Genomic DNA, 27564 nt, shown 5'->3' with positions numbered 1-27564 from the left:
ATTTTACTTGCTTAATAGCCTACTTTAAATCAAGATAAGATCAATTTATATTCAGTGTTGTTCTCCTAAAATGTGAGATAAAAAAATTGTGAGGTATATTTGGCAATGTTAAAATAAACCTCAGAGTATAAAATATAAAGTACATGTCCTGATTAGCAAGAAGCAATGCACCTACATCCCTAATCAATATGAAAATACCTTTTATTTCACAAAGCATATCAGGAAAAAAGTCAATTTAACATTATGAGTATATTGAAAGGGATTTTATATCTTGGTTTATTTCTGTTTTAACAGCATTCTACTCTATTATATAGCTAGGCTACTTGTGTTTTTTGTTGCTCAGTCTTTTCAGTCATGACCTACTCTTCACAACCTCATTTGGGATTTTCTTGGCAAAGATACTGGAGTAGTTTACCATTCCTTCTCCAGCTCATTTCCCAGGGTTAAGTGACTGACTTGACCAGGGTAACACAGCTAGAAAGTATCTGAGGCTGGATTTGAACTCAGGTCCTCCTGACTCCAGACCTGGTACAATCTATGTATATGCCACCTAGCTGCTTCAGCTACTTGTTGTATTCCTTGAAATTTATATATTAGTGACAACTGTACAGTGTTACCTTCTTTCCACAACGAGGAAAGAAGTAAATAACATCTACAATGGAGTTGCTAAAAGATAAAAAATGTGAGGAAATGGAAATAAGGAAACTGATGCAAATTGAGGTTTAAAGCAAACTGATTTTCTTGGATCTATATTTCTTTTTTCTCTTGTTTTCTTTCTTTCTTTTTTTTTTTTTTTGCAGGGTAACAAGGGTTAAGTGACTTGCCTAGAGTCACACAGCTAGTAAGTGTCAAGTCTCTGAGCCACATGTGAACTCAGTTCTTCCTGAATCCAGAGCTGGTGCTTTATCTACTGTGCCTCCTTGCTGCCCCCAGATCTCGTATTTCTAACATTGTATCATCAAGTACTCATCTAAGAAATTCTAGGTGACAATCTGAGAAATGCAACTATTTGCTCGATTGTATTACTCAACTAACCAAAAAGGGAGGAGGTTACCAATTATTAGATATTAGTTATTGATCACTTATTAATTAATCAATACATAGGTCATGAATGATAATGAATTATCAGTTATCAATTCTCAAATCTGGAGTACTGTTTTGGACTATGATCAACTCTGGATAATAACTGAATAATTAATATTGGATATTTCTTTTTCCTTGAAATTACCTACTTTATGCTATGGCACAGATTGTAAACAGAATAATATACTTCAAAGTCTTTTACCTGCCATATCTACTAGTCTCAATCTTGCCCAATATGTAATGTTTCAATATATAATGTTAAAAACTGAGTAAACCTTTGCAATAGAAGACTACCTTTATATCCTTGTAAGTTCTGCAGCTGCTGTAAGACATGGATATGTCTTGAAGACTTTCATTCTCAGCACTAGACTCTCCCCCTACAAATCACTGAAAAAAAGAGGACATTCAGAAGCTTGTTTGCAAAAGAACTCACCAGGTAACCTATATCACCAGCACTACTGCTATAACAAGGTCTTCAAACCTGGATCCATAGATCCCACTTTAAAAGACTTTTCTCTCTAGAGGTATATTAAAATATAAGGGCAGTGTGGTGCTTGTTTCACTAAACTCTTCCCTATCCAAAAAAGGGATTAAAACTCTGCAGCCCCTCCAATCTCAGAAACACTAAACAGCTTTTGCTCATCTTAACAAGTAGCTTGCTAGTATCACTTCTTGTGGACTCCCACAATGCCATTATTTTAATAGTGTGACTATCAATTTGTAGGACTGATATCTTTGAAATTTATTACAAATGACATTTTGAATGCAATTTATGCTACTAGCATGGAAAGAAATGAACTTAAAGGCAGTTAAATATCTTGCATAAACTCAATGAGTACCAATGTTTCAAGGTCTTATTATTGTGCATCTGACAGCTGGAAAACTGTCTAAATGTCTTGTGTTATTAATGACTAGTGTAACAACTATACTCTGCTTTAATTATAAACAGTGGAACTTACAGTGTGAGATGGAATCTTTCGGAATAATTTGGCTTATCTGGGGTCTCACTTTGATCCTGGTAAAAGTATGCTGGCACATCAGCAAGCCACACAGCAAGGGAAAATAACAACACCTCCTATAGTCAGTCAGTCAATAAACAATGACACAGTACCTGGCACTGGAGATACAAAAAGAGGCAAAAGACAGTCCCTGCCCTCAAAGGGCTCATAATCAATGTATGCTACCTAGCACCTCCAAGTACTAAATCAGTTCCAGGTGGATAAAGATGACAAAGAATGTTGGGAAGATGACTTTACAAAGGTAATATGCCAGGATTTTCTGAACCTGTCTCCCCTTAGTTCTGTCTGTCCTTTGAATGGGAATGTTCCCTAATCTATTACCTATAGGTCTATCAATTCTACTTCTCCAATAACATGGAAATGTTGTTACAAATTGGCTAATCCAAAAAAAAAAAAAAAAGAAATCTGACCTTTGCCAAAGATTTTAAATTATAAGTCAGTTTGTAATTTTCAGACCCAAACTTGGCAGAATAGTTCAATGTTGTTACAACTGTCTTTTTTCTATTCTTTTTAAAAAAATTTTTTATTTAGAATTTTCCCCAAGTTACATGTAAAAAACCCAAATTTTTTCACATTGATTTTTTTTTTTGGCTGGGCAATGGGGGTTAAGTGACTTGCCCAGGGTCACACAGCTAGTGTCAAGTGTCTGAGACCAGATTTGAACTCAGGTACTCCTGAATCCAGGGCCGATGCTTTATCCACTGCACCACCTAGCTGCCCCCCCACACTGATTTTTTTAAAACTTTGTGTTCCAATTTTCTTCCTCCCTCCCTCCTCAACCCTCCCTAAGAAATCAAGCAATTCAATATAAGTCATACATGTGTAGTCATGCAAAACATCTTCACATTAGTCAGGTTGTAAAAGAAAACAGTCAAAATAGCTTTAGAAAGAGGTACTAACAAATAAAATTATACTTCAATCTGTATTCAGATACCATCAGTTCTTTCTCTATTAATGGCTTGCATTTTTCATACATCCTTCTGATAGCATCCTGCTCATCATTTCTTTCACAGTCTTTTTTCCTATTCTTAAAGTAAATATGTATAGGTAGAAAATGTAGTATAAGTTTCAGTATCACTCTTCATCAGTAACTCACCACAGTAGTGAGACAATTGAGTGGAATAACTTCCTTATGAGAGTTAGCCACTCTCAAATTGTCATGTATAACAAGGTTCAAATCAAGGGTTCTTAACCTGGAATCTGTAAACTTATTTTAAAAATATTCTAATGACTGTATTTCCATTGGTTTTCTTTGTAATCTTATGTATTTTATTTTATTTTTTGCAGGGCAATGAGGGTTACACAGGGTCACACAGCTTGTAAGTGTCAAGTATCTGAGGCCACATTTGAACTCAGGTCCTCTTATGTACGTTATTTTAAAATACATTTAAAAGTATTACTCTGGGGGGCAGCTAGGTAGCACAGTGGATAAAGCACCGGCCCTGGATTCAGGAGGACCTGAGTTCAAATCCGGCCTTAGACACTTGACACTTACTAGCTGTGTGACCTTGGGCAAGTCACTTAACCCCCATTGCCCCGCAAAAAAAAAAAAAAAGTATTACTCTGATAAGGGGTCTAAGGGCTTCACCAGACTGCCAAGGGGTCCATGACACACAAAAAGTTAAGACCCCATAGTTTATAATAACTTCTATACTTAAAAAAAAAAAGTGCTAATGATATCAGCATGGAAGCCACTGAAAGAACAGAATAGATAGATCTTAGTCCATGAACCTGTTCAAAGGCCCCTAAAAGACTATAATGATTTCAGGACACAAGTCCATCAATAGCAGAGGGGGAGAGGGGTGATTATAACTTAGGCAAATATACAGAAAACACAAGTTCCTTTACATTTTCTTTTGTAAGCATAATACTGTCTGAGTAGCCCTGTGAGACAAATTTGTAAAGCCTGCAAAGGTGAACTACACAGTTCATTCCCTACAGGAGGAGGACCTTTGTAAATATGCAGCCTGGTTTTTCTGTTGTCAAAGGTTCTTTTTAATATGCAGTTGTTATGGTTTGCTGATATTCTGGATGTGATGAAGTTTGCCTTTTAAGACAGCCAAGATTGTGATGGTAACTACAAGACTTTTAAAGGAATTGACTCATAGATTTGTATCCCTCTATCTATTAGTAGTGACAGAGGCACCCACTTTACACAACAAATTATAAGGGAGGGGGCAGCTAGGTGGCACACTGCATGGAGCACCAGTCCTGGATTCAGAAGGACCTAAGTTTACATCTGGCCTCAGATACTTGACACTTACTAGTTGTGTGACCTTGGGCAAGTCACATTAAAAAAAAGTTTAAGGGAAATTGCAATATTTTATAGATTCAACAGCATTCTCACTGCCCACATCACTCTAACTCTGTAGAGCTGGCTGAACAATAAAATTAAGACCATAATTAATAACTATAAAAAACTAGATCAACCACTTAGCTTTTCATGGCTATAGATAGAGGGTGAATCCTTAACCAAACAAGTGATAGAAGCAATTTGTTGTTGTTGTTCCATTGTCTCAGTAGTGTCTGACTCTTCGTGACCCCACTTTGGGGTTTTTGCTTGGCAATGATATTGGAATGGTTTGCCATTTCCTTCTTCAGCTCATTTTCCAGATGAGGAAACTAAGGCAAAGAGAGTTAAGTGACTTGCCCAGGGTCAAACAGCTAGTAAGTGTCTGAGGTCAAATTTGAACTCCTGACTCCAGGCCTTGTACTCTATCCACAGGGCTACCTAGTTCCTAGAAGTAATAACAAAAACTAAAACAGACCATTTTGATCACAGAAAACGAAAAGTTTTTGCATGAACAAAAGTAATGCAAATAGGATAAGAGGTCAACAAGGAAGAACTTTTGTATCAAATATCTCTGATAAGAATCTGATAAGCAAAATAAAGAGGCAACTAACAGGAATATGCAAGGTCCTAGCCTTCACAAAGCTTTAACAGTTTAAAACTGCACCTCAATAGGTAAGAGTTCAAAGGTGTACCCATTGGAATGACACCACCTGCTGGACACTTACTGTAGAAAAGCTCCGCCATGAGGAGGTCTCTAAGGGCAAGCCATGTGGTCAAAGTCCTTAGCATCAAGAAGTGACATTTGCTCGTGGGTACTGTCTATCAACGCTACCAGCCAATCAACTTGAGAAGCCTCCCATTTCTGGGAGGGGAACATGAAGTAGGAAGTGGACGCTAGTGGACGGGTGCTGTCTCTTTTTGGTTCCTGACCTCGCCATGGTGGGTCGGATGATAGGGTCTCTTGGAAATAGTTAGATTTCAGGGGCAGCTAGGTGGTGCAGTGGATAGAGCACTGACCTTGGATACAGGAGGACCTGAGTTCAAGTCTGACCTCAGACACTTAACACTAACTAGCTGTGTGACCCTGGGCAAGTCACTTAACCCCAATTGCCCCGCAAGAAAAAAGAAAAAAGAAATAGTTAGATGTTTACCTTTCTCTCTAATCCTAATGCTCTTTAATAAATACTTAAACATTTAAATACTCTTGCTAAAGCTTATAATTTATTGGCGACCACTCATTAGATTTTACATAGTTTAGCTAGAATTTTAGCCCTTACAAAGGATATAAAAAAACAATTTTCAAAAGAACTGCAAACTATTCACAACCAGGTGAAAGAAAACTTCATATCACTAATAATAAGAGAAATGAAAATCACTACAACTCTGAGGTTTCACCTCATATCCAGCAAAATGTCAAATATGTCCCCCCTGCCCCCTCTCTCACACAGTCTCTAGTCTAGTCATACTGCCTTACTAGCAGTTCCTCAGCCTTGACATTATACATCCATGCCTTTGCACAGGCTGTCTGTACCTTGGACCTCAAATTCACTCCCTTCTTTTTTTTTTTTTTAGTCAGGCAATGGGGGTTAAGTGACTTGCCCAGGGTCACACAGCTAGTAAGTGTTAAGTGTCTGAGTCCGGATTTGAACTCAGGTACTCCTGACTCCATGGCCGGTGCTTAATCCACTGCACCACCTAGCTGCCCCCAATTTCACTCCCTTCTAACCTATTCCTCTTAGAATATTAAGCTCCCTTTCAAGTTCCAGCTCCTGTAAGAAGCCTTTAGAAGCATCCTTGTATCATGGAGAGAGGGCTAGATTTAGCAGACCTCAGTTCAAGTGCCACTTCTGACACAAGCATGTGGTAAAAATCACAACCTCTGAACCTGTTTCCTTCTCTGTAAAATTAAATTAACACTAATAGTAGTAGCTGCTTCACTGGGATGTTGTGAGGTACAAACTAGATAAAACTGCAAAATTTAAAGGAGTATAATGGAAGCCAGTTATTATTAATTCCTAACTTGCACTCCTTTGAGTTCTTAGGTCTTTCTTCCCCCTCAAATTATCTTGCATTTACTCACCTTTAGACACATTATATAGAAAATAGAGAGATCAATAGATGGATAGTTATAGGTGGCACAATGAATAGAGTGCCACACCTGGAGTCAAGAAGACTCATCTTCCTGACCTTGGGCAAGTCACTTAACCCTGTTTGTCTTAGTTCCTCATCTATAAAATGAGCTGGAGAAGGAAATGGCAAACCATTCCAGTAACTTTGCCCACCCTCAAAAAAAAAAAAGAAACACCAAACGGGGTCACGATGAGTCAGACATGACTGAAACAACTCAACAATAATAATACACATTGTATCTATCTTGTATGCCACTGTAAAATGCAAGCTCCATGAACTCGTTTGTCGTGGGGTTTTTTGGTCTTTGCATTCCCCAGTACCTTACATGTAGTTTATATTTAAAAGATGTTGACTGAATTTAACCAAAGTTGCAAGGAGACAAATTTCTTCTCAATGTTAGAAAAATTTTACTAACAGAGCTACCCTCCCCCCCCAAAAAATGTAATGAGTCATCTTGGGTAGTAAGATTTCTCCACTACTGCATGTACTCAGGCAGGTGGGGCTCGTTAGCCTTGGCAGGCAACCCGCCTAGGAGAAGGAAACCCTGATTTTAAACCTCTGCTGCCTTGCAGCTATACCCATCTATGGGAAAGGCTTCAGGAGTTAACCCTGAGGAAAAATCAGGAGTAAGGAGTCCCTTAGGCAGTTGAATGGTGGACATCACATCCCTCTGGCAACTCCTGCGGCAGCACTGGTGCCAAACTGTATTGGCTCTGCCTCTCCTTTGGATCCACCAATGTCGAGGAGAGGGAAAGCCTGCTGCATGAGCAACAGCTTGTTTTCCATATTGATCCGCCCAGGCCAGTGCCCTGGAGAAGACACTCCAGCTACTCCTCATGGGGTAGATACAACACGGGATGTGGCAGTTACTGGTTATAAGTCACTCAGGAGCTTCGGCTCCGGTATTGGACTGCACAGCTACACTGTGACCTGTGGCTCTTCAAGGTGCTGATCCATGGTCGTCCGAGACTGGTAGAGGCCTACTACTGCATGTACTCAGACACAGCCTAGAAAGTTGACCACCCTCTTTGTGGTGGCAAAGAATTGGAAATCAAGGGAATGCCCATCAATAGAGGAATGGCAAACAAGTTGTGGTATATGAATGTAATGGAATACTATTGAGCTGTAAAAAACGATGAGCAGGAGTTCAGAGAAACCTGGAAGGACTTACCTGAGCTGATGCTGAGTGAGAAGAGCAGAACCAGGAGAACACTGTACACAGTAACAGCAACATTGTGTGATGAACAATGAGGATAGACTTGGCTCTTCTCAGCAGTGCAACGATCCAAAACAGTTTCAAAGAACTCATGATAGAAAATGTTCTCAACATCCAGAAAAAAAGAACTGTGAATTATGAATGCAGATTGAACCATACTTTTTCTACTTTGGGACTGACTTTTTTTTCTTCTTTTTTGAGGTTTTTCCCTTGTGCTCTTCTTCTTCTTCTTCTTCTTCTTCTTCTTCTTCTTCTTCTTCTTCTTCTTCTTCTTCTTCTTCTTCTTTTGCAGGGCAATGGAAGTTAAGTGACTTGCCCAGGGTCACACAGCTAGTAAGTGTCAAGTGTCTGAGGCCGGATTTGAACTCAGGTACTCCTGAATCCAGGGCTGGCGCTTTATCCAGCTCTGATTCTTCTTTCACAAGATGACTAATGTAGAAATATGTTTAATGTGATTGTACATATGCAACCTATATCAGACTGCTTTCCGTCTTCGGGAGAAGGGAGGGAGGGGAAGGTGGGAGAAAAAAATTTGGAACTAAAAATCCTGTGTAAACAAATGCTGAAAACTATCCTTTTATGTAACTGGAAAATAATAAAATACTTTTTTAAAAAGGGCAGCTAGGTGGCGCAGTAGATAGAGCACCAGCCCTGGATTCAGGAGGATCTGAGTTCAAATCCAGCCTCAGACACTTAACACTTAGTAGCTGTGTGACCCTGGGCAAGTCACTTAACCCCAATTGCCTCACACACACACACACCCCCCAAAAAAGATGACCACCTATGTATCCGAAATGCTTCAGAGAAAATTTCTGGGAATTGAAAAGTTACCTTTAAGGTCCCATCCAATTCTAGAGATACTATACCTATATAATTGTTTTTGTGGAAAAACATATTGAGTTCCAAAACACTCAAGGAAACATTGAGAACACAACTGAAGGCCACCTATACTGGGTTTTGTTGTGGTTTTTTTTTTTTTTAACCAATAGGTTAAGGATGGAGCTGGTTTAACCAAGTGCAGTATTATATTTTAGGCAAGTGAGTGTAAAAGTATAGACTTAATGGCTTTTCATTAATCCAGATAGAACAAAGGAAAAAAAGCTAAGATTTTTCTTGGACTACAGAACAAAGTGAAATAATTAACTAGAGGATTAGTAACTATAATTCTATTTAAACTCTGCTTTGTTCTCTAAAAAGGAGGCTAAAACTGAAGCCAAAAAGAAAATTAATTATATTTACCTCTGGCTAAACCACTAAAGGAAATGGGTAAATTAAAGCAACACTTCAGGATTTCTCACTTCTACTGACACCTATCTAACAAAGACCACATTATTATTTGATGTAAACTGGCACTTTCACTTCTAATGTTTAAAGCCTGGCCAGACTTCCATATGGGATTAAAAACTGCACAGAAGTGTCAACCCAGGCACTATTTCATTTTTTTTTATTTAAAGTGCATTTCTAGCTCCAAACAAAAGTTTTGGTAATTCCAACCTCTTTTCTCTATATATTCTTTTTTTAAAAATAATATGTATTTATTTATTTTTGGTGGGGCAATGAGGGTTAAGTGACTTGCCCAGGTTCACACAGCTAGTGTCAAGTGTCTGAGGCCAGATTTGAACTCAGATCCTCCTGAATCCGGGGCCAGTGCTTTATCCACTTCACCACCTAGCTGCCCCCTCTCTCTATATTCTTTCCAGCCCAGCTAGGTGGCTCACCGGCCCTGGAGTCAGGAGGATCTGAGTTCAAATCCGACCTCAGACACTTGACAATTCACAGCAAGTCTATGGTAAGGACAAACAATGATAACAGGCTCAGCCCTTTGTGCCTTCCCCAACAATGAATGTGCTAGGAACTGTAGATATAAAGGTAGAAGTGAACTCTCAAGGAGCTTAAGTTCTACATTCATAACATATAAATTCCACAACTTCATCAATTTTTAATTTAATTCTCTCTAAACAGGGTAAGGAAATCAGCGATTGCTTTTATCAATAATGCTTGTGCTCTCCACTAAACAGCCAAGTATTTTACAAACATTGTAATGGCCCTACATTCTCACCGAAAGACAATAAGGAGGAGTGATGACAATACTTTACATTTATACAGTACTTTTATATACATTATCTCACTTGACATTCTCAACCATATGAGATAGGTAAGGCATATTATTAGCCCAATTCTATGAATGAAGAAACTGGGGTTCAGAGAAAAGTCCAAAGTCACAACAACTAATAGCTACTGACAGTGAATTAATTCAAACTTAAGTCGTCTATGCCTAGACGCTCTTATCATTTCTACAACTGCCTCACCCTAACAGACCTCTGTAATTGCCAAACAGGCTCAAACTTCCTCATTCAAAAATGCCCCTCTTGAAGCTGAAATCTAGATTTCCAAGTAGAAAAACATGATTCTAATTAGCTTCATTACAAATTTTACAAGCTAGTTCAGCAGTGAATGAATAATTAACAGCAGCAAGGGGGGAAAAAAACCTGTCATCTCACAGATTCACATCTCTTTTAACCTTTAATAAGGAATGGCCAGTCATACTAGCCACGCACACAAAAATGAGACGCACCAGAAAATCAGGCACATGAAATGAAGACTGCAGTTACAATGAATAAAGTGGCAGAGTAGAGTGCATAAGGAACCTGGAGTCCACCAAGGAAAAGATGTTTTCAAGTCAATCCCCAGCCCAAGATCATCCAATGACTCCTTCTTGCCTCGAGGATGAAACACAAATTCCTCACTTAAGCTTTGAAATTTGTCTCCAACCTATTTTTTTCTGGCCTCGTTGCACAGTACTTCCCTCCTCGTATTCTGAGTTCCAGCTGCTGTTCTCTACCAAGCATTCCATCTCAACCATGCTTTATGGATCCTCTACCTGTCCTTCAAAGCTCAACTCGAGTTTATATACCTAAGCAAAGGAGCTAATGCCCTACTCCCCGAAATCACTTTGTACCTATTATCAATAGGCTTTCCTGTGGGCGTGTCGTCTCCCCACAAAAGGAAAGGTAAGCTCCCTGTGGGCAAGAACTTTCTGTTTCCGTCTCCCTTCCTCCAGCACCCAACACACTGCAGGTACTTAATAAATGCTGGATGAATGAACAAAACGTTTGGAAGGTCTGGCCAAACCCAAAACCCCAGCGCTGCGCGCGCCGCCGCAACACGGACAGGGCCATCCCCGTGGAGAGCTGAGGAAGTGACTTCTCCTTAGCCGGGTGACATATGCCCAAGGGACAGGCATATGGACAGATGCAATCAAACTGCACCAGGGAGGTTAGCTCGAGAGTGATGTTGGGGCGGGGGGAGAAGCAGGGAGGGATGAGGATGCAAAGGAAGAAAGGCGCGCCCAGGCAACAGGAGGTGTCCGGGCAGGGAAAAGGACCCACGTTCACGGTCAGATGGGGATGGGCGGAGAAAACCCACATTCCGAGGAGAGCCTGCGACTGGATGGGCAGGGCAGGCGCGGGGCACCGGTGGAAAGCGGAGAGGGGCGGGCATGGGGAGAGGTGGGGGCGGCGAGGGGCGTGGGGGCTGCTGCTCCGGTTCTCCCCTCGAGGAGACGGCAGCAGCAGGCAGGCACGGCGTGGAAGGGATACTCACATAGGGCTGGTAAAACTTGGAGAGCCGGGGTTTCCCGTGGTTGTTGAAAATGAGGATCGCCTTGATCATGGTGGAGCCCGCGGCAGGGGAAGGGTCTGGGAGGAGGGAGGGGGTGGCCGGGAGGGCGCTGGGTCCCGGGAGGCGCGCGCGGAGCCAGCACAGCCCTCCTCTTCTGCTTCAAGTCGCTTCCCCGCCCGCCCCCTCCGCGCGCTCCCGGAGAGGGAGGGGAGGGGAGGGGAGAGCGAACCCGACAGAGGCAGGATCAGCTGGAAGCGGATACGCCTCGCGTCACCCGAGCCGTGAGGCGGGCACTGGCCCTGGCTCCGGTGAGCGCCTGCGCAAACCCAGAGGTCTGGAAACAAGAGGAGCGCTTGCGCCGGCTGTAGGGTGTAGGGGCGAGAGCTCGGGGAGCGCCTGCGCAGACGGAGAAGGTAGGAAGCGAGACGGTCGCGAGAGCTCGGGGAGCGCCTGCGCAGACGCGGACGTAAGGGTGTGAGGGCTCATGTAGCAAGAACGAGGGTATTTTCTCCTCTCTCCCCTCTAGACACCGAGCTCTGTTAACCCCTGCCCGCCGGCTTTCGAGGTTAGAGGGAGAAGGTGGGTGTTAACTGTGAAGTCATGGTTGAAGAGGTGATGCACTAACTTTGCCTCTTAAGAACGAGAACAAGCACCGGCTCGGGGGACGCCTGCGCAGACGCAGACGGCAGAGTGCGAGGGACATTCCCCCCAGGCCTCCTCCCCCATTTCCCCCAAGGCTCGCAGAATTAGTTAGCTCCTACCCCCGGCCTCTCGAGACCGATAGGGGTTTGGGGGAGAAAGTGGGTGTTGACTGTGTGTTTCTGATTGCAGGGGTTATACATTCAAGCTGTCCCCGGAAAACGAGCCCGAGGAGGTGTTGGGTCTCGCTTCCTGTCACACACACACCCGCCCCTGCACGTGGTCGGAGGCCGAGGTCGAGGAGCAGGATGGCCGAGCCCGAGCGGCCGCCCATGTCCCTTCCTGGGGGCCCCGCTGGAGGGGAGGGGGCCACCGAGTTGGGCCCGGACACGAACACATTGGAGCCGGCGCCCTCCGCCGCCGTCTCCCCTGGAACAGAGGAACCCACCGGCGACGCCAAGAAAAAAAGTAAATTCCCTTATTCTCCTTTGCCTGGGATGGGCCAGTTTCGATCGACACTTGGGACTGACAAAGGGCAGTGACCACTAGAAAATGAAGATTGACCAACTCTTTGGGCCTAGACCTCCGTCTAAGCCGGGGAGGAGAAGCGTTTGTTTATTGTATCTGGTGGCCGAGCGAGGGGGAAAGCCCATGAGGCTGCTCAAGATTGGGGAGCAGATTGGCAGTGGACGGATGCCGACCGACTGCCTTTCTAATCTTCCCAATAGACCCCCTTCCTCCCCCCACAGTAAGTGCAGAAGGAACTCGAAGCACCCTCAGTTTGGGTTTTAACGTTTATTGGGGCCGTAGAGGCTGTGGAAATGAACAAGAAGTGGTTCATGGCTTCAAAGACCTGAGCTTTAGGGATTGGATAAGAGATGTGCAAAGCGAGTAGCCGTAATTCTAGGTGTTGTCTGGATGGCTGATGTTTGAGGCTGTGCTAAATGGGATTCCTGCTGAGATTCTAAGGATGGGAGATGTAAAAATAACACAGGAGAGACAGAGAGGATGGGGAAGGCTTTGGAACAGAGCCTTAAAGTCACTTCCTACTTTAAGCTTTCCTGAATCTCCACACCCTCCCCCCAAAAAACCCCACGTCGTATATACTTGCATATATTTTGTTTAATATATGTATATAGCTGTTATTTCCCTTGATAGACTGTAAGCTTCAGGAGGGTCTGGATCGTTTGCTTTTTTTCTCTGTATCTCAGCAGCTATTATAATGCCTGGCATATAGCAGCCTATAAATTTGTGAATTGATTAGTTGAACAGTAGGTTGGATTTTAACAGATAAAAATATTGTGTAAGAGTATTCCAGGCAGAGAGAATGACATGAACTGAAGGTAGAAATGTACAAGGCCTTTTCAGGGAACAGAAGAATAGGATGCCCACAGGTGAGTCAGGTCACGACTGAAAAAAGTAGGTTCAGGTCAGCTTTTAGAGGGAATGATATATTACTTAAATAGGTTATGCCTGCTAAAGGGAGTCTGCCTTATTCTGTAGGCAATAGAAGAACTATGGAAGGTTTTTAAATATAAGAATGATGTGATTAGAACCATGCTCTAGGAAGTTGGTTAATAGAGGTCTGCCTGTTGGATTCTTAAAGTAGTGTATAGAAAGAGGTCATTTGGATTTGGGGCAGTTAGGTGGCTCAGTGGATAGAGTGCCAGGCCTGGAGTTAGGAAGACTCATTTTCCTGAGTTCAAATCTGGTCCCAGACACTTACTAGCTATGTGACTCTGGGCAAGTCACTTAACCCTGTTTGGCTGAGTTCCTCATCTGTAAAATGACTTGGAGAAGTAAATGGCAAACCATTCCAGTATCTTCACCAAGAAAACCCCAAATGGGGTCACAAAGAATTGGACACAACTGAACAACAGCAGTTTGGATTTGAATAGAAGGGGAAAGGAAAATTGATAAAACTCAGCACTTGTAATAACTATGTAATATCTAATATGTTGTATTTTCTATCAGGAGTTCCCGTTCACTGGAACTGTTGTTTACCTCTGTATGTTCACTTCTGGTATCAACTGATAGTAAACATTTATTAAGCACCTTCAATGTGCCAGGCATTGAGCTAAGTGCTGGAGATACAAAAAGAGACAAAAGACAGTGCCTGCCCTCAAGGAGCTTGTGAGTGAGGCAACAAACAAATACGTACCAACAAGTTATACATAGGATAAATAAGAAAAAATTAAGAGAGGTGGGGGAAGGCTTCCTACAGAATATGGGATTTTAGTTGAACTCACTTTTCTTGTTTGTATAAATTCAAGAAGTCCAAAAGTATGTGGTGGGGAGCAAGATGTAAGAAAACTAGGGGGCAGCTAGGTGGCGCATTGGATAAAGCACCGGCCCTGGATTCAGGAGTTCCTGAGTTCAAATCTGGCCTCAGACACTTGACACTAGCTGTGTGACAGTGGGCAAGTCACTTAACCCCCATTGCCCTGCAAAAAAAAAAAAAAGTAAGAAAACTTTTCCCAATGCAGGGGAAAGAAGGCCCAATGCAGAAAAGCCCTACCAGTAAATACTGCCATTCCTGAGCCCATCCTTGCTTCCAAGGTACATGAAACTTAATATGGTTGTTAAACTGTTCCTTTAAGCAGGAGCCTGAACTTTAAGCTCTGGATGGAATGAAGTGAGAGGGGGAGAAGAGATGTGTTAGAAGGGATGGATTCTGGCTGGAATTAGACTGGAATGAGATGAAAAGTGTGAAAATGGACCAGCTAGCTCTTTGCCTACCAGCTTTTGGCCATGGGTAGAAGGAAGGTACGGCAAGCAGGGCGTCTCTGGAAGACACCATTTCCCTTCAGTGATTTCCTTCAATTCAGAGAGTCTTTTGACTTGACATAATTTGGGATTTTTAAGGTCAATCTTGTAGTGACATATATTATTGGAGGACAAAGAAAAAGTCATTAACAAGAAAAAAAGTAATATTTAAAATATTCCATCATCACTGCAGCCAGCTCCTGGCTTTCTTAAAACAAACTAGTTGGTGGGTTTTTTTAAATTATTCTAAATGTTAATATTTCCTTCCCTTTAACTATTTCAGTTTAATCTTCACTCACATTTTTACAGTTGATGTTCTGCTAAAGGCTGTTGGAGATACCCCTATAATGAAAACAAAGAAGTGGGCTGTGGAACGAACTCGAACCATTCAGGGTCTCATTGATTTCATCAAGAAATTTCTTAAACTTGTGGCTTCTGAACAGTTGGTATGTGGTCTGCATTGGTCTTTTTCTTACATAGGATTCATAACATCTTAGAGCAGCAAAAACAAGTTGATAACTTTTAGGTGGAAAATATGAAACTAGGGAAATGTTATTTATCCTTTTAAAAATAATGCAATTTTATTCGATTAAAAATCTATTTTCTTTCTCTTTCACCATTCCCCTCTCCATTGGAAAGGAAGGAAGAAGAAAAAAACCCTTGTAATTGTGCATGGACAAGCAAAACAAATTACCACATTGTTCATCCCACCTGACCCCCCTCCCTCCCCAAAAAAAGTCTCTTTTTGTACCCTTGAGTCCATCACTTCTATCAGGAGGTCATTGAGTATCTCAAAGTTCTTAAGTCTTTCAAAATTGTGTTTACAATGTTGTAGTTATTATATGAATTGTTCTCTTGGTTCTTTTCCCTTCTTTCTGTATCAGAGTGTGGGTGTGGGGCAGGGTGTGGGGGGGGATATAAAACTTTTCCCAGATTTCTTTAACCAGTTTTGAGAGTATTCATGAACAGTTTCTAATCTTTTGTTAGAAAAATGTATCCAATTTATTGGTAAAACCCCTGAAGATGACTGGAATAACTTGCTTTACATTTGCCTAAGAATGATACAGTAGTTTTGACCATAGACTCAGAGCAAAGAGTTTGGTGTAAGTGATCAGGAATGAGAAGACCACTGTTTACTCAAGATGCTGAGCTTTGAAAGAAGATTGGATAATTATGATATTGAATAATAATGACATGTTTTCTTTCCTTTCAGTTTATATATGTGAATCAGTCCTTTGCTCCTTCACCAGATCAAGAAGTTGGAACACTCTATGAGGTAATTAATTTCAACCTTTACATAATGAATACAGATAAATTATTCACATATTATATTTCTGCTTATCTTACATCATTGATATTTCACGTATTCAATAGTCTTGTATATGTAACTTTGAACTGTATTCAGGGGAAAACCAATATTCAAATTCACAGTGTGTCAGGATTGGAAAGTACTACAGAGGCCATTGTAGCTAACCTCTACCTGAAGCAAAATCTTTTGTGCAATAAACCCAGCAAGTGACTATCTAGCCTTTTCCTGAAGACTTCTAATGAGAAAACCTCCCAGGACAACCTATTCCACTCAAGTCAGAATCTGCCTCTCTGCACTTCTGAACTTCTGGGAGCAAGAAGTACAAATCTAATCACTCTTTCATGTGATAGGCCTTTCAGATACTTGGAAACTGCTATTCTGTCTCCGCACATGCATACAAACCCCTCTGACCACTAGTCTCAAACTAAACATCCGCAGTTCTTTCGACTGAACCTCTTGTAGCCTGAACTTCTGGTTCTTCATTCTTTTCTGAGTGAACATTTACCAACATTCTTCAAAAAATGTCTTGCCTAGAACTGAACAAAAGTAACCTATCTATAATCTGATCAGGGCAGAATGCAGAGGCGCTAGTTTCTTCCTATTCTTGGATACTGTATCTAAATTTTAACACTGCATTTCCCTGTCATGTTAGATTTTTATTTGTTATTTCACAATAATTAAGTCATATTGACCGTTGACTCAGATTGAGCTTTCAGTTTGTTAAAACCTCTAAATTTTTTTTCAAATAAACTGCTCTAGCTAAACCACCCTCTTCCAAGCTTCTATATGTGGAGCTGACTTCTTAATCCAAGTGTAAGGCTTTATATTTATTTATAATAAATTTCATATTAGATTTAGACCTGCATTTTAGCCTGTCAAGATTGTTTTGGACCTTAGCTTCATCACATGTGCTAACTTTGTATTAACACCACCTATGGATACCTTGGATAAGGGCCCCAACTTAACTATCTCTAAAATTAAATTGTTGGACTTCTTGAGCTCTAAAGGCACCTTCCAGCTGTATCTGTGATATGCAAATTTGATGAGGATACCATCTACACTTTTATCCAAGTCATTGATAAAAATATTTAACAGCACAAGACCAGAACACATATCCCTTTAGAGAGCTCTATCCAATTTGACATTGAACCACTCATGAGATTTGGTCATTCAAGCCACTTTTTAATTCTCTTCTCTAACCCTTCGCCCTTGTCATCACCTTGTCCACAGCCATAATATAGGAGATTTTGTCACGTATTTTGCGAAAATGCAAGTAAGCTGGCTCAGCAATACCCCTGATCTACCAGTCTAGTAACCTGTCCAAAAAAGAGGTTTGTCTTAAATAACTTGTCTTTAATGAAATTGTACTAGCTCTTTGTTTTCTTTTTCTAGATGTTCACTCTGCATCCCATTAATACAAAGTAGGATTTTGTCAAGATCTAAAAGTCACCTCATTGACATATTGCTTATAGATTACATTCTTTTCCCTTTTTTGAAAACTGAGTTAATATTCTCCCTTCTCCAGACCTATGGTGCCTCTCCTGTGTTCCAAAATCTTTCAAATATCAGTAAATAAAGTCTGAGCAGTCAAATCTTCCAGTTCTTTCAGTACTCTGGGATATAGTCCCTCTGGACTTGGTGACTTGAATTCAGCAAAGGTGGCAATGTATTCTATTCCCAGTCCAAAGATTATTCTTAGCAGAATTAGCAGAAAGAAAGTAAGAGTAGAAGTTAGTTTTGCCTTTTTCTCATCGTTTTCATCATCTCATCTATCATAAACTGTAGTACTATATTATATTTTTTAATACTCCCACACACACACACAGACACACTCCCAATTTAGCTTTAAAAAACCTTTGTGGTCCTTTTTCTTTACTAATTTCACCTCATTTTTCACTGTAAAACACCTAACACTATTCTTTGTTTTTGGTTTTTTGGTGAGGCAATTGGGGTTAAGTGACTTGCCCAGGGTCACACAGCCAGTAAGTGTTAAGTTTCTGAGGTCGAATTTGAACTCAGGTCCTCCTGAATCCAGGGCCAGTGCTTTATCCACAGCACCACCTAGCTGCCCTACCTAACACTATTCTTATAGGACCATGCCATGTTTTTGTAGTTATTCTTTGTTACTTGCCTTTGTTTCTGTCTTCTTTTCGTGTCTTTTGAAAAATCTAAGTTGCCCAGTGAGTTCTCTATGTACATATAATTATTCCTTAAGATAACAAAGCATCTTTTTGTCTTCATCAGAGTTTCTCTTTGTGTTTTCTGAATTTTATTCATGAAGGTTTCTCATTCTTCTTGGGCCAACTTCTATAAAAAATTTAGGCCATGGGATTCAGTCTAACCTTTCTCTGAGACTGTGCCCAACTTTCCTCTTCTCTGTTGCAAGTTAGTATTTGTTAAAACCCTGAAGGATCCCTTCATTTCTATTTCAACAACCAGTTTCACCATCTTCATGAGAATTTGGTCCAGTAGACAATTCTCCTTCTGGTTCCTCCCCTCTGTCTTTTAAAGGATGAAATTATTATCAAGGCAAACTAGGAAATTACTGACTGCTTTGCTTTTATCAAAGAGAAAGGGAACCCCATCAGGTGTCCAGATAATTGAAGCTTTCACCATTACTATATTGTGCTTCTAATTCCTTCCCTAATTCCTCATCTATTTCTTCTCGCTGTTCAGTGACAGTAGCTCTTGTGATCTTCACCCAAGTTATCCCCATCTCTTCCCCCTCTGATTCATTGGGTTCCTTCTTCATACAAATTGCTACTCACTTTTCCTCTTGTCCCTATCTTCTTCCTTTTCAGGGAGAGGGGGGTGTAACCCTTCAAAATCATTCCAGGTAAGGGTCCTGACCTACCAAATCTCAGTATATCTTTTGAGGTTATTTTGTGTTGGGATTTCTGATTCACCTTGTTTGTTATCACTTAATCTTAACTAACTCCAACCCTTCTCACTTTTTCCTAGAATAGATTGTCCAGCATTCCCTGGATGATTCAGGGGAAATGGCTAGTAAAGATTATCAGCTGTCTTTCAGCTGAACCATATGTATAAATGCAGGGAGGAGGGAGAGTGCTGGACTTGAGATTAAAAGAGACCCAGTGTCAGGTCTAACATTACATAAATAGCTTAATCTTTACTATGAACTTATTTTCTTATCTGTAAAATACATATAATACTACCTGCACACTCCTACAGATATATGAGAAAAATACCTGATAAATGGGAGTTTATATGATTTTTACTAATTAGAATAATAACCATAATGGGGATAGGAAATGTGGCTAAATGCAGTTAAAGTCATTACCAGTGAAAAGTAACACGAGTATATGCCATTTTAGTGCTGGATTCAATAACATTGAGCCAGGATTAAAAAGTGTATTTCTGACCGTGGCTGAAGTGGCTGAATTCACCAGATATGTGGAATATGGAAAATACCCATTCCTTGACAGGGTTGCAATGCTCATGATCTGCTCGCTCATATGTATGTAAGAATATTACATATACATGGTATGACATTTGGTAATCAGTATTGATTAAATTTTGAGGAATAGATTACTCAATGGAACTGAGTGCAGTAGAGCTTAATTCTTTGTTATATTTTCTTTTTTTCCCCTTTTTGTAGTGTTTTGGCAGTGATGGTAAGCTGGTCCTGCATTACTGCAAATCTCAGGCATGGGGATGAGCAAAAGACTGTAAGAACCACTTGCTGCTTAGCATTAACCTCCAGAAAGGAAGCAGAGCACTGAGAGACTTTGTGTCCAGAAACCTGTTGGAAAGAGATGAATGTGATCTTCTCTCCATTTACTTACAGAACACTCTGTGTATAAGAGAAGTATCTGAAACAGAGTGGAGTCCTCCTAAATGTAACTTAAATTATTTGTCATTCAAATCATTATTACAAAGTTGACAGAATATACCCATCTTGCTAGTGTTGCAAAATGTCTTGGCTACTGTTTTCATAATGACAATGTATTCTTAATTTTCCTTTCATAAAAGGGATTTTTTTATGCTTGTTTGTATGGGGAAATCCATTGTACTTTAGTTTCTCCATTTGCTTGCATGGGCCAAAAGAGGGAGGGGTAGATGTTATCTCTGTTTATCTCCATTGCCACAGTGATACAGATTTTTTGTAATAACCTGTTAATAATAACAGACATTTAGCCAACAAGTTGAGCAAGCAGTTTGGATAGCTGCAAGACTACCTTAAAATATTTGTTGTGTAACAGGAACTCTTGACATCATAGAACTTTGCCAAATTCTCTTCTTATTCTCTTTCATTAAACATTATTTGGGATAGGTAGATCATCCAGATCTTTTTAGCTTTAATATTTAATCGTTATTAAGTACATGGTGATTTATTACTTCACCCACACAATGCCAAAAAGACACTTTGTGTATAACTATAGCAACATATCTGAGTTAAACTTTTGGTTTTTTGCTAAGTTTGATTCTGGAGTACTATAAACACCCTCTGCCTCATGTACTTGTGCTACTACTTAAAATTTAATTTTTCCATTAATTTAGACATTTGAACTAACTAACATTTTTCTTCACTGCCCAAGTCATCCTGGCTCTTAGACCAGCTTTCAGGTCATGACTAGGCTCCACTATACCATTTTGTCTGGTATTAACAATGCTCCTTCTAACAAATGAAATAATAGAATTTTCAGCATTCCAACAATAAAAATACAGTATTTTTTCAACTAACATTCTAATAAATTGAACAAAATTATATATATATATCATTTTAAGGTGTCCACTGGAACCATAAAAGGAAAAAAAAGATTTTTCATAAATTTTATATTTCGACTTCATATTGTTTTCCAAGTTTCTATTTAGTTCTGTATCATTTTGATGCTATTATAGTGATATGTCATACATGAACATTAGGGGGTGCTATAGAACAACAGTAAGCAGTGTTTCTCTTTTAAAAGCTGAAATCTTTGTTTTCTGCCCTTTTTCCTGTCTCTGTTTGTCTAAGGATGAAATCTGTTTTCTCCACATTAACGACCCTATTTGATGCATTCATTCACTAAAACTTAGCATAGAGATAATCTGTTAGATTAAACTGTGGTAATCAACCAAGGAAAGGGTATAATGCATAGCTTGAGTTGGAAAAAGGATCTTTCCAGAGTTATAGGCTTTAAGCAGTCTGGTTTTTAGCTTTGTCTAACCCTTCCATGAGGATTTTTCTTTTACTACTGTAGTCTTTATTGTAAATTTTTATTAATATAGAGATCTGTAATTTTTTTTTTTTTTGAGAGTGAGTAGGGCCTAGATTCAGGAAGACCTAAATTCAAATTCTATCTCAAACACTTCCTTACCTCTGTGGCAAATCACTTAATCACTCTACCCCGGTTTCCATGTCTGTAGAATGAGGATAATAGTAGCACCTATTTCCTAAATTTGTGAGCATCAAATAATATAATAATTGTATGGAACTTCACTTATAGTGAATGGCATATAAATACAGCTCAGTGGGTAGCGTGACAAGCCTGGAGTCAGGAAGAGCCATCTTCCGAAGCTGAAATCTGACCTTAGACACTTACTAGCTGTGTGACCCTGTGCCAGTCACTTAACCCTGTTTGCCTCAGTTTCCTCATCTGTCAAATGAGCTGGAAAAGGAAATGGCAAAACCACTCTGGTATCTTTGCCAAGAAAACCCCAAATGGAGTCATGAAGAGTTGGGTATGACTGAACAAACAACGTGTAAATGTTAGCTATTATTGTTGTTGTTACTATTATTATTTTTTCTTGTTGTTATTACTATTGATAAAATTACTATTATCAACAACATTGTTACTGGCTTAAGGGACCAAGTGAAGAAACTCCTACCAGTATAGATTGACACCGATTCTGTAACTTATAGTCAGAATTGCCTGGGTACCTGAGAAATAGAGTGACCTGTCCAGGGTCACCTAGTACATGTTCAGGGCCTAAGTGAAGCCTAAGTCATCCTGGCTCTTAGACCTGCTTTCAGGTCATGACTAGGCTCCACTACACCATTTTGTCTGGTATTAACAATGCTCCTTCTAACAAATAATAGAATTTTCAGCATTCCAACAATAAAAATACAGTATTTTTTCCTATGTATTTTCATCTAGTTTAATTTTAATGTCATACTGAACTTGATCAGTTTTTATACTTTGATTTTTAATCATTTATAGATAGCTATCATTTCAACAAGTATTAAGAGCCTGATAACATCCCACACTATTCTTTTGCTAGGGCTATAAAGACAAAAGTGAAACTGTTCTTGTCCTCAGAGAGCTTGCATTGTACTGGGGAGGGTGGAGACAAAAACCTACATGATAAGTACATAGAAGGGGGGACCATTAATTACTGGGGAGATCAAATAAGACCTCTTGAGTTATCTTCTACCAGATGGAAGTGAAGAGGTAGGTCATGTTAGGCATGAAGGACAGCCTCCTCATCAAAGAAATGCACTCTTCAAGGAACACCAGGTAAGCCACTTTGAAATATGGTATGTGAGTAAATACTACCATGAAATCAGCCTGTAAAAATAGGACGGATCCAGGTTGTGAAGAGCTTTAAAAGTCAAACAAAGCAATTTCTATATTTTTCTTACCAGCAAGGAGGAGCCGCTGAACTTTCTTGAGTAGGGGAGTAAGGTGGTCAGACCTGTGTTTTAAGAATATCAATCTGGGGCAGCTAGGTGGTGGAGTGGATAAAGCATCGGCCCTGGATTCTAAAGGACCTGAGTTCAAATGAGGCCTAGGACACTTGACGCTTACTAGTTGTGTGACCCTGGACAAGTCACTTAACCCTTATGGCCCCACCCAAAAAAAAATATCAATTTGGCATCTATGGAGGATAGATTAGTGAGAGTAAATACCTGAAAGCAGGGAGATTTAGTAAGCTAATGGGTGGGGTTAAGACCTTGAACTAGGTTGGTTGTTGTGTGAAGGAAGATAAGGGGATAAAAAACAAGATTTTGGAAATAGAACTGATGGGATTTGAAGGAGAGTGGAGGGAGAGTGACGAATTAAGAATGACTTCTAGTAGGGCAGCTACATGGCACAGTGGATGAAGCACCGGCCCTGGATTCAGGAGGACCTGAGTTCAAATCTGGGCTTAGATACTTGACACTTAGTAGCTGTGTGACCTTGGGCAAGTCACTTAACCCTCATTGCCCCGCCAAACAAAAAAGAATGACTTCTAGTTTGCAAACCTGAGTGGCTAGAAGAATGTTGGCACCCTCAACAGAAATAGTGAAGTTAGAGAAAGGGATATGTTTTGGAGAGTTCTGTTTAAGATATCCAGAAAGCATTTGGTAGAAAAACTCAGGAAAACTGGGGAGAGAAGATGGTAGATATGCAAGACATAGAAATGAACTTTAAATCCTTGACAACTTGAGATCACAAAAAGAGAGCAGACTAACCAGACTAACGACAGAATCATAGGATATGTCCATGCAGAGGAGGAGGTAAATAAATGATTATTCATCAAAGGAAACTTAAGAACAGTGTCACCAAAACTCAGGAAGGAGATGGTGTTTAGGAAGAAGAAATGGTTCTTAGTCAAATGAGCATTTCTTAAGCACCTACCATGCACCAGGCATTGTTCTAGTCTCTGGGGTTGCAAAAAAAGTAATTGCAGCTGTTGAGAAGTTTACATTCTAATAAAGGAAAAGCATGTGTAAATAACTAGTCATATACAAGGTGTGTAAAGTCCATGCAAATAATATGAAAGGGGGAGATAGCAGCTGGGGGCTGTGGGTGGGATGGGGAGACTGAGTACTTTGTAAAGAAGGATTTGAGCTGAGACTTGAAGGAAGCTAGGAACACTAAGAGGCAGAGGTGAGGGAGGAGAGCGTTCCAAGCACAGGGAACAGCCAGTACAAAGACAGATGGAAAGTGGAGTGTTGTGTTTAAGGAGCTGCAGGTAGTCCAGAATAGCTGGATTTTCTAAAACCAGAAAGGGAGGAACAGGTCTGGTTGAGAAGAACTTTAAGGGCTAAAAAGGACTTTATATATTTGATCTTGAAGGTAATGAGGAGCCTCTGCTCTGAGCAACAAGGTGATAGGGTCAGACCTATGCTTTAGGGAAAATTGCTTTGGCATCTGAGTGGAAGATGGATTGGGGGTAATGAATGCCTTGAAGCCAAGATCCAAAAGGTTGCTAAATCAGTCCAGGTGAGAGATAATGAGGGCCCAAACTAGTGTTCTTGCTAGGAATGGAGAGAAAGGGATGTTATATGAGACATTCTGAAGATAGAAATGACAGGATTTGTCAACAGATGGGATACAGAGTTACTGAGAGTTCAGAGTCAAAGATGACACTGAGATTTTGAGCTTTGGTAACTGGAAGGATAGAAGTCGTGCTAATAGGGAAGTTTGGGAAGAAAGTTCTGTTTTAATGATGTTGAATTTGATACGTCTATGGGATGTTCAATTCAAGATGTTCATGAGAGGGGCAGGTAGGTGGCGCAGTGGATAGAGCACAGGCCCTGGAGTCAGGAGTACCTGAGTTCAAATCCAGCCTCAGACACTTAACACTAGCTGTGTGACCCTGGGCAAGTCACTTAACCCCAATTGCCTCACTTTAAAAAAAAAAAAAAAGATGTTCATGAGGCAGTAGGAACTGTGGGACCAGAGCTTAAGATGAGACCAGGACTGGAGGGGTGTGCAAATCATCAGCATAGAGATGATAATTGAAACTAAAAGCTGATGAGGTCATGTGATCGTATGGAGCAAAAAGAAGACACCCCGAGACAGAGCTTTGGAGAACACCAACAGTGGATATGATATGGATGAAGAACCAGCAAAGGAAAATGAGAAATCGCATTGGACATGAAGAATCAGAAGAGAGCCATGTCATGAACACCTACAGAAAAGAGAACATTCAAAAGGAAAATGTGATTAACAGTACAGGCTGCAAAGAAGTTAAGAAAGATCAGGACTGAGAAAAGGCCATAAGAAGATCTGATAAGAGATCATCAGTTCTGTTGTCCAGAACAGTTTCAGTTGAGTGTTGTTAAGTATAGGTTATGAGATATGAGGAGATACAGATGAAATGGGAGGTCCAAATATTTTAGAGAATGTTACACACACACACACACACACACACACACACACACACACACACACACACATCTTCCCAAGTATAAGGGAAAAAAGATTGGACTGGAGAAGAATATTGAGCCAGATACTGATATCTTTGAGGAAGACTTCAAAAGAGTTACATACTATAAATGACTACGCATAAACATTTTTCCAAGTTACTGAGCCATGAGAGAAAGCCACATTAAAATAGCTCTGAGATTTTGCCACACACAAGGCGAATAAGCAGAGGTGAAAAAATGGGACCAGAAAGAATGGGTGTATTGACACTCTGTTGGTAGAGCGGTGAAGTTATCCAGCCATATTGAATTTCAGTTTGTAATTATGCCATAAAAGTGACTAAACTCTACTTTCTCTTCTCCATTGCTGCCTTTATCCCCTACCAAGATCAAAGGCAAAAACAAAGACCCAGTATTTCCCAAAATAGTCACAGAAGCAATCTTTGGGAATAGCAAAAAACTAGACACAAAGTGGATTCCTATCATTTGGGAAATTACTGAAAAAACATGGGATATAAATTTAATAGAGAATTATTGTGGAGTAAGAAATGGCAAGCAAAGGATTTAGAGAAACGTGCCAAGTTCTGTTTGAATTGATTCAGAGCAAACTGTAGAACCCAAAGAGCAACATTTGCAATAACTATAACAATGTAAATGAAAAGATCATTAAAAGGAAGGTGAGCTTGTGAGTGATGGAAAACCCAAGGAAAGTTTCTAAAATGAGTTTAAGAAGACAGCTCCCTCCTACCCGAAGAAGGTCCTCTTGTATACAACCATGTAGAAGAAGCTTGGGGTAATTGATAGAGTCAGGCTTATAGTCAAAAAGGCCTGGGTCTGTTCTCTGGGCTTGGGGTCCAGGCTAGCTATATGACCCTGAATCTCTCAATGGCCATGGCAATGTGGAAAGACTGGAGGTTGCAGAGAAAATGCTAACCTGCACTGCTAGAGGGAATGCCTCACCCCAGATATTTTTTCATGCCAATAAGGTCACAGATCCAGTCCTATTTTCTTGATGTAATGGATAGTGTTAACATTTAAAATCAGGAAGATCTGAATTCAAACCCTGCCTCAGCACAGCTGTGTGACTCTGGACATGAAGTCACTTGATCTCTCTCCAAATAGAGGTATTAGCACAGGGTTGTTAGAAGCAAGTGTTTGCAAACTTGAAAACATTAGCTGCTATTATTACACTATCAGATATGTTTATGCAATATTTACTGCTTCCAGTGTTTTTGCTTAATTTTTCACACTAGAGGGTTAAATCTGACAGGGTAGCTGATTAAAATGACTGATTTAAAGTGAAAATATATCAATAAATAATTTTTAAAAATAAAGCATAGTGAATGTCCTAGGGGCAGATCAAGATTTAGGTCTCAAAAAAGTTTATAGTGTGAATTCTAGCAATGATTTCTTCTCATTGCCAGACATGTTGCACTCAAAAAAATTATCAAAGAACTGGACACAACTGAACAGCCTAATAGAATGACTTTCCTAAACAAGACATTCTCTGCTGTGCTTTTCCGCACTGGGTATAAGGTTATAATTTTTTTTTTCTACAAGCACATGAATCATCTATTTGAAAGTTCATAGAATTTATATGCAAAGTAACCCATTGTTTACCATCATTTTCTTTTGGAGTCTGGTCTATCCAAATACTGCAAAATCATCTTTGGCATTCAGAAATAGACTGAGATAGGTCTCCTAGCCTATGCTCTTTCCTCTACACCATGCTGCTGATAAAGGTTTAACCACTGGTCATTCACTAAATATGCTCTGATTTACTCCTGGCCCAACACACACTAGCCATGTGTCCCCTGGAAAAATCATTTCACATCTGTGAAGCTCAGTTTCCTTATCTGCTACTATCCATCTCACACAATTGTGAGGAAAGTGTTTTGGAAATATTAAAGGGTACATATACTGACTGTCACTGGCAAGTCACCTATGTTACCTGGTAAATCACTTAACCTCTCAATGCTCTGGAGAACTCTGAGAAGAGTTCTTAACCTTGGGTCTGTGAACTTTTTTTGTTTTGTTTTGTTTTGTTTTGTTTTTTTTAGTGAAGCAATTGGGGTTAAGTGATTTGCCCAGGGTCACACAGCTAGTAAGTGTTAAGTGTCTGAGGCCGGATTTGAACTCAGGTACTCCTGACTCCAGGGCCGATGCTCTGTCCACTGTGCCACCTAGCTGCCCCTGGTCTGTGAACTTTTAAAAAAAGTATTTTTGATTACTATTTCAACATAATTGGTTTGCTTTGCAATCCTTTATATTTCATTTTATGCCCTTAAAAAACATAATTCTGAAAACAAATCCATAGGCTTCATCAGACCACCTAAGTAGGCCACAACACATAAAAAAGGCCAAAACCCTGCTCTCAGACTATACTTTACAGAGAAGATGGCAACCGGC

At 40.2% G+C, this 27564-nt stretch overlaps 2 protein-coding genes across 8 annotated transcripts in view; one reads left to right on the top strand and one right to left on the bottom strand.

Annotated features, from left to right (window-relative positions):
* Positions 1–27564, bottom strand: part of AP3S1 (adaptor related protein complex 3 subunit sigma 1) — a 125534-nt gene that overhangs the window by 97476 nt on the left and 494 nt on the right. The window contains exon 1 of one of the 4 annotated variants that reach the window (XM_043975216.1): positions 11345–11629. The exons of 1 other annotated variant lie outside the window; for it this stretch is intronic. In XM_043975216.1, coding sequence (XP_043831151.1) covers positions 11345–11413 — 69 coding nt within the window. In that variant the 5' untranslated portion in view covers positions 11414–11629. Of the gene's footprint in view, positions 1–1377; positions 1446–11344; positions 11630–27564 lie in introns of those variants that run through there. 2 more of the 4 variants (XM_043975213.1, XM_043975214.1) reach the window with 2 other exon arrangements.
* Positions 11690–20814, top strand: ATG12 (autophagy related 12). 4 transcript variants are annotated; one of them, XM_043975220.1, is made up of 5 exons: positions 11690–11775; positions 12194–12469; positions 15077–15213; positions 15981–16043; positions 19696–20814. In XM_043975220.1, exons 2-5 carry the CDS (start codon positions 12310–12312, stop codon positions 19753–19755), a joined length of 420 nt encoding a protein of 139 aa, XP_043831155.1. In that variant the 5' UTR covers positions 11690–11775; positions 12194–12309; the 3' UTR covers positions 19756–20814. The 4 variants fall into 4 exon arrangements, with proteins under 4 accessions (XP_043831155.1, XP_043831156.1, XP_043831153.1 ...); XM_043975221.1 differs by having other exon boundaries at positions 11755–11828; XM_043975218.1 differs by lacking the exon at positions 11690–11775 and adding an exon at positions 11782–11941.

This window comes from Dromiciops gliroides, chromosome 1 (genome assembly GCF_019393635.1).
Source record: "Dromiciops gliroides isolate mDroGli1 chromosome 1, mDroGli1.pri, whole genome shotgun sequence".
Taxonomy (NCBI): domain Eukaryota; kingdom Metazoa; phylum Chordata; class Mammalia; order Microbiotheria; family Microbiotheriidae; genus Dromiciops; species Dromiciops gliroides.
This window is presented reverse-complemented; position numbering and strand designations above follow the sequence as displayed.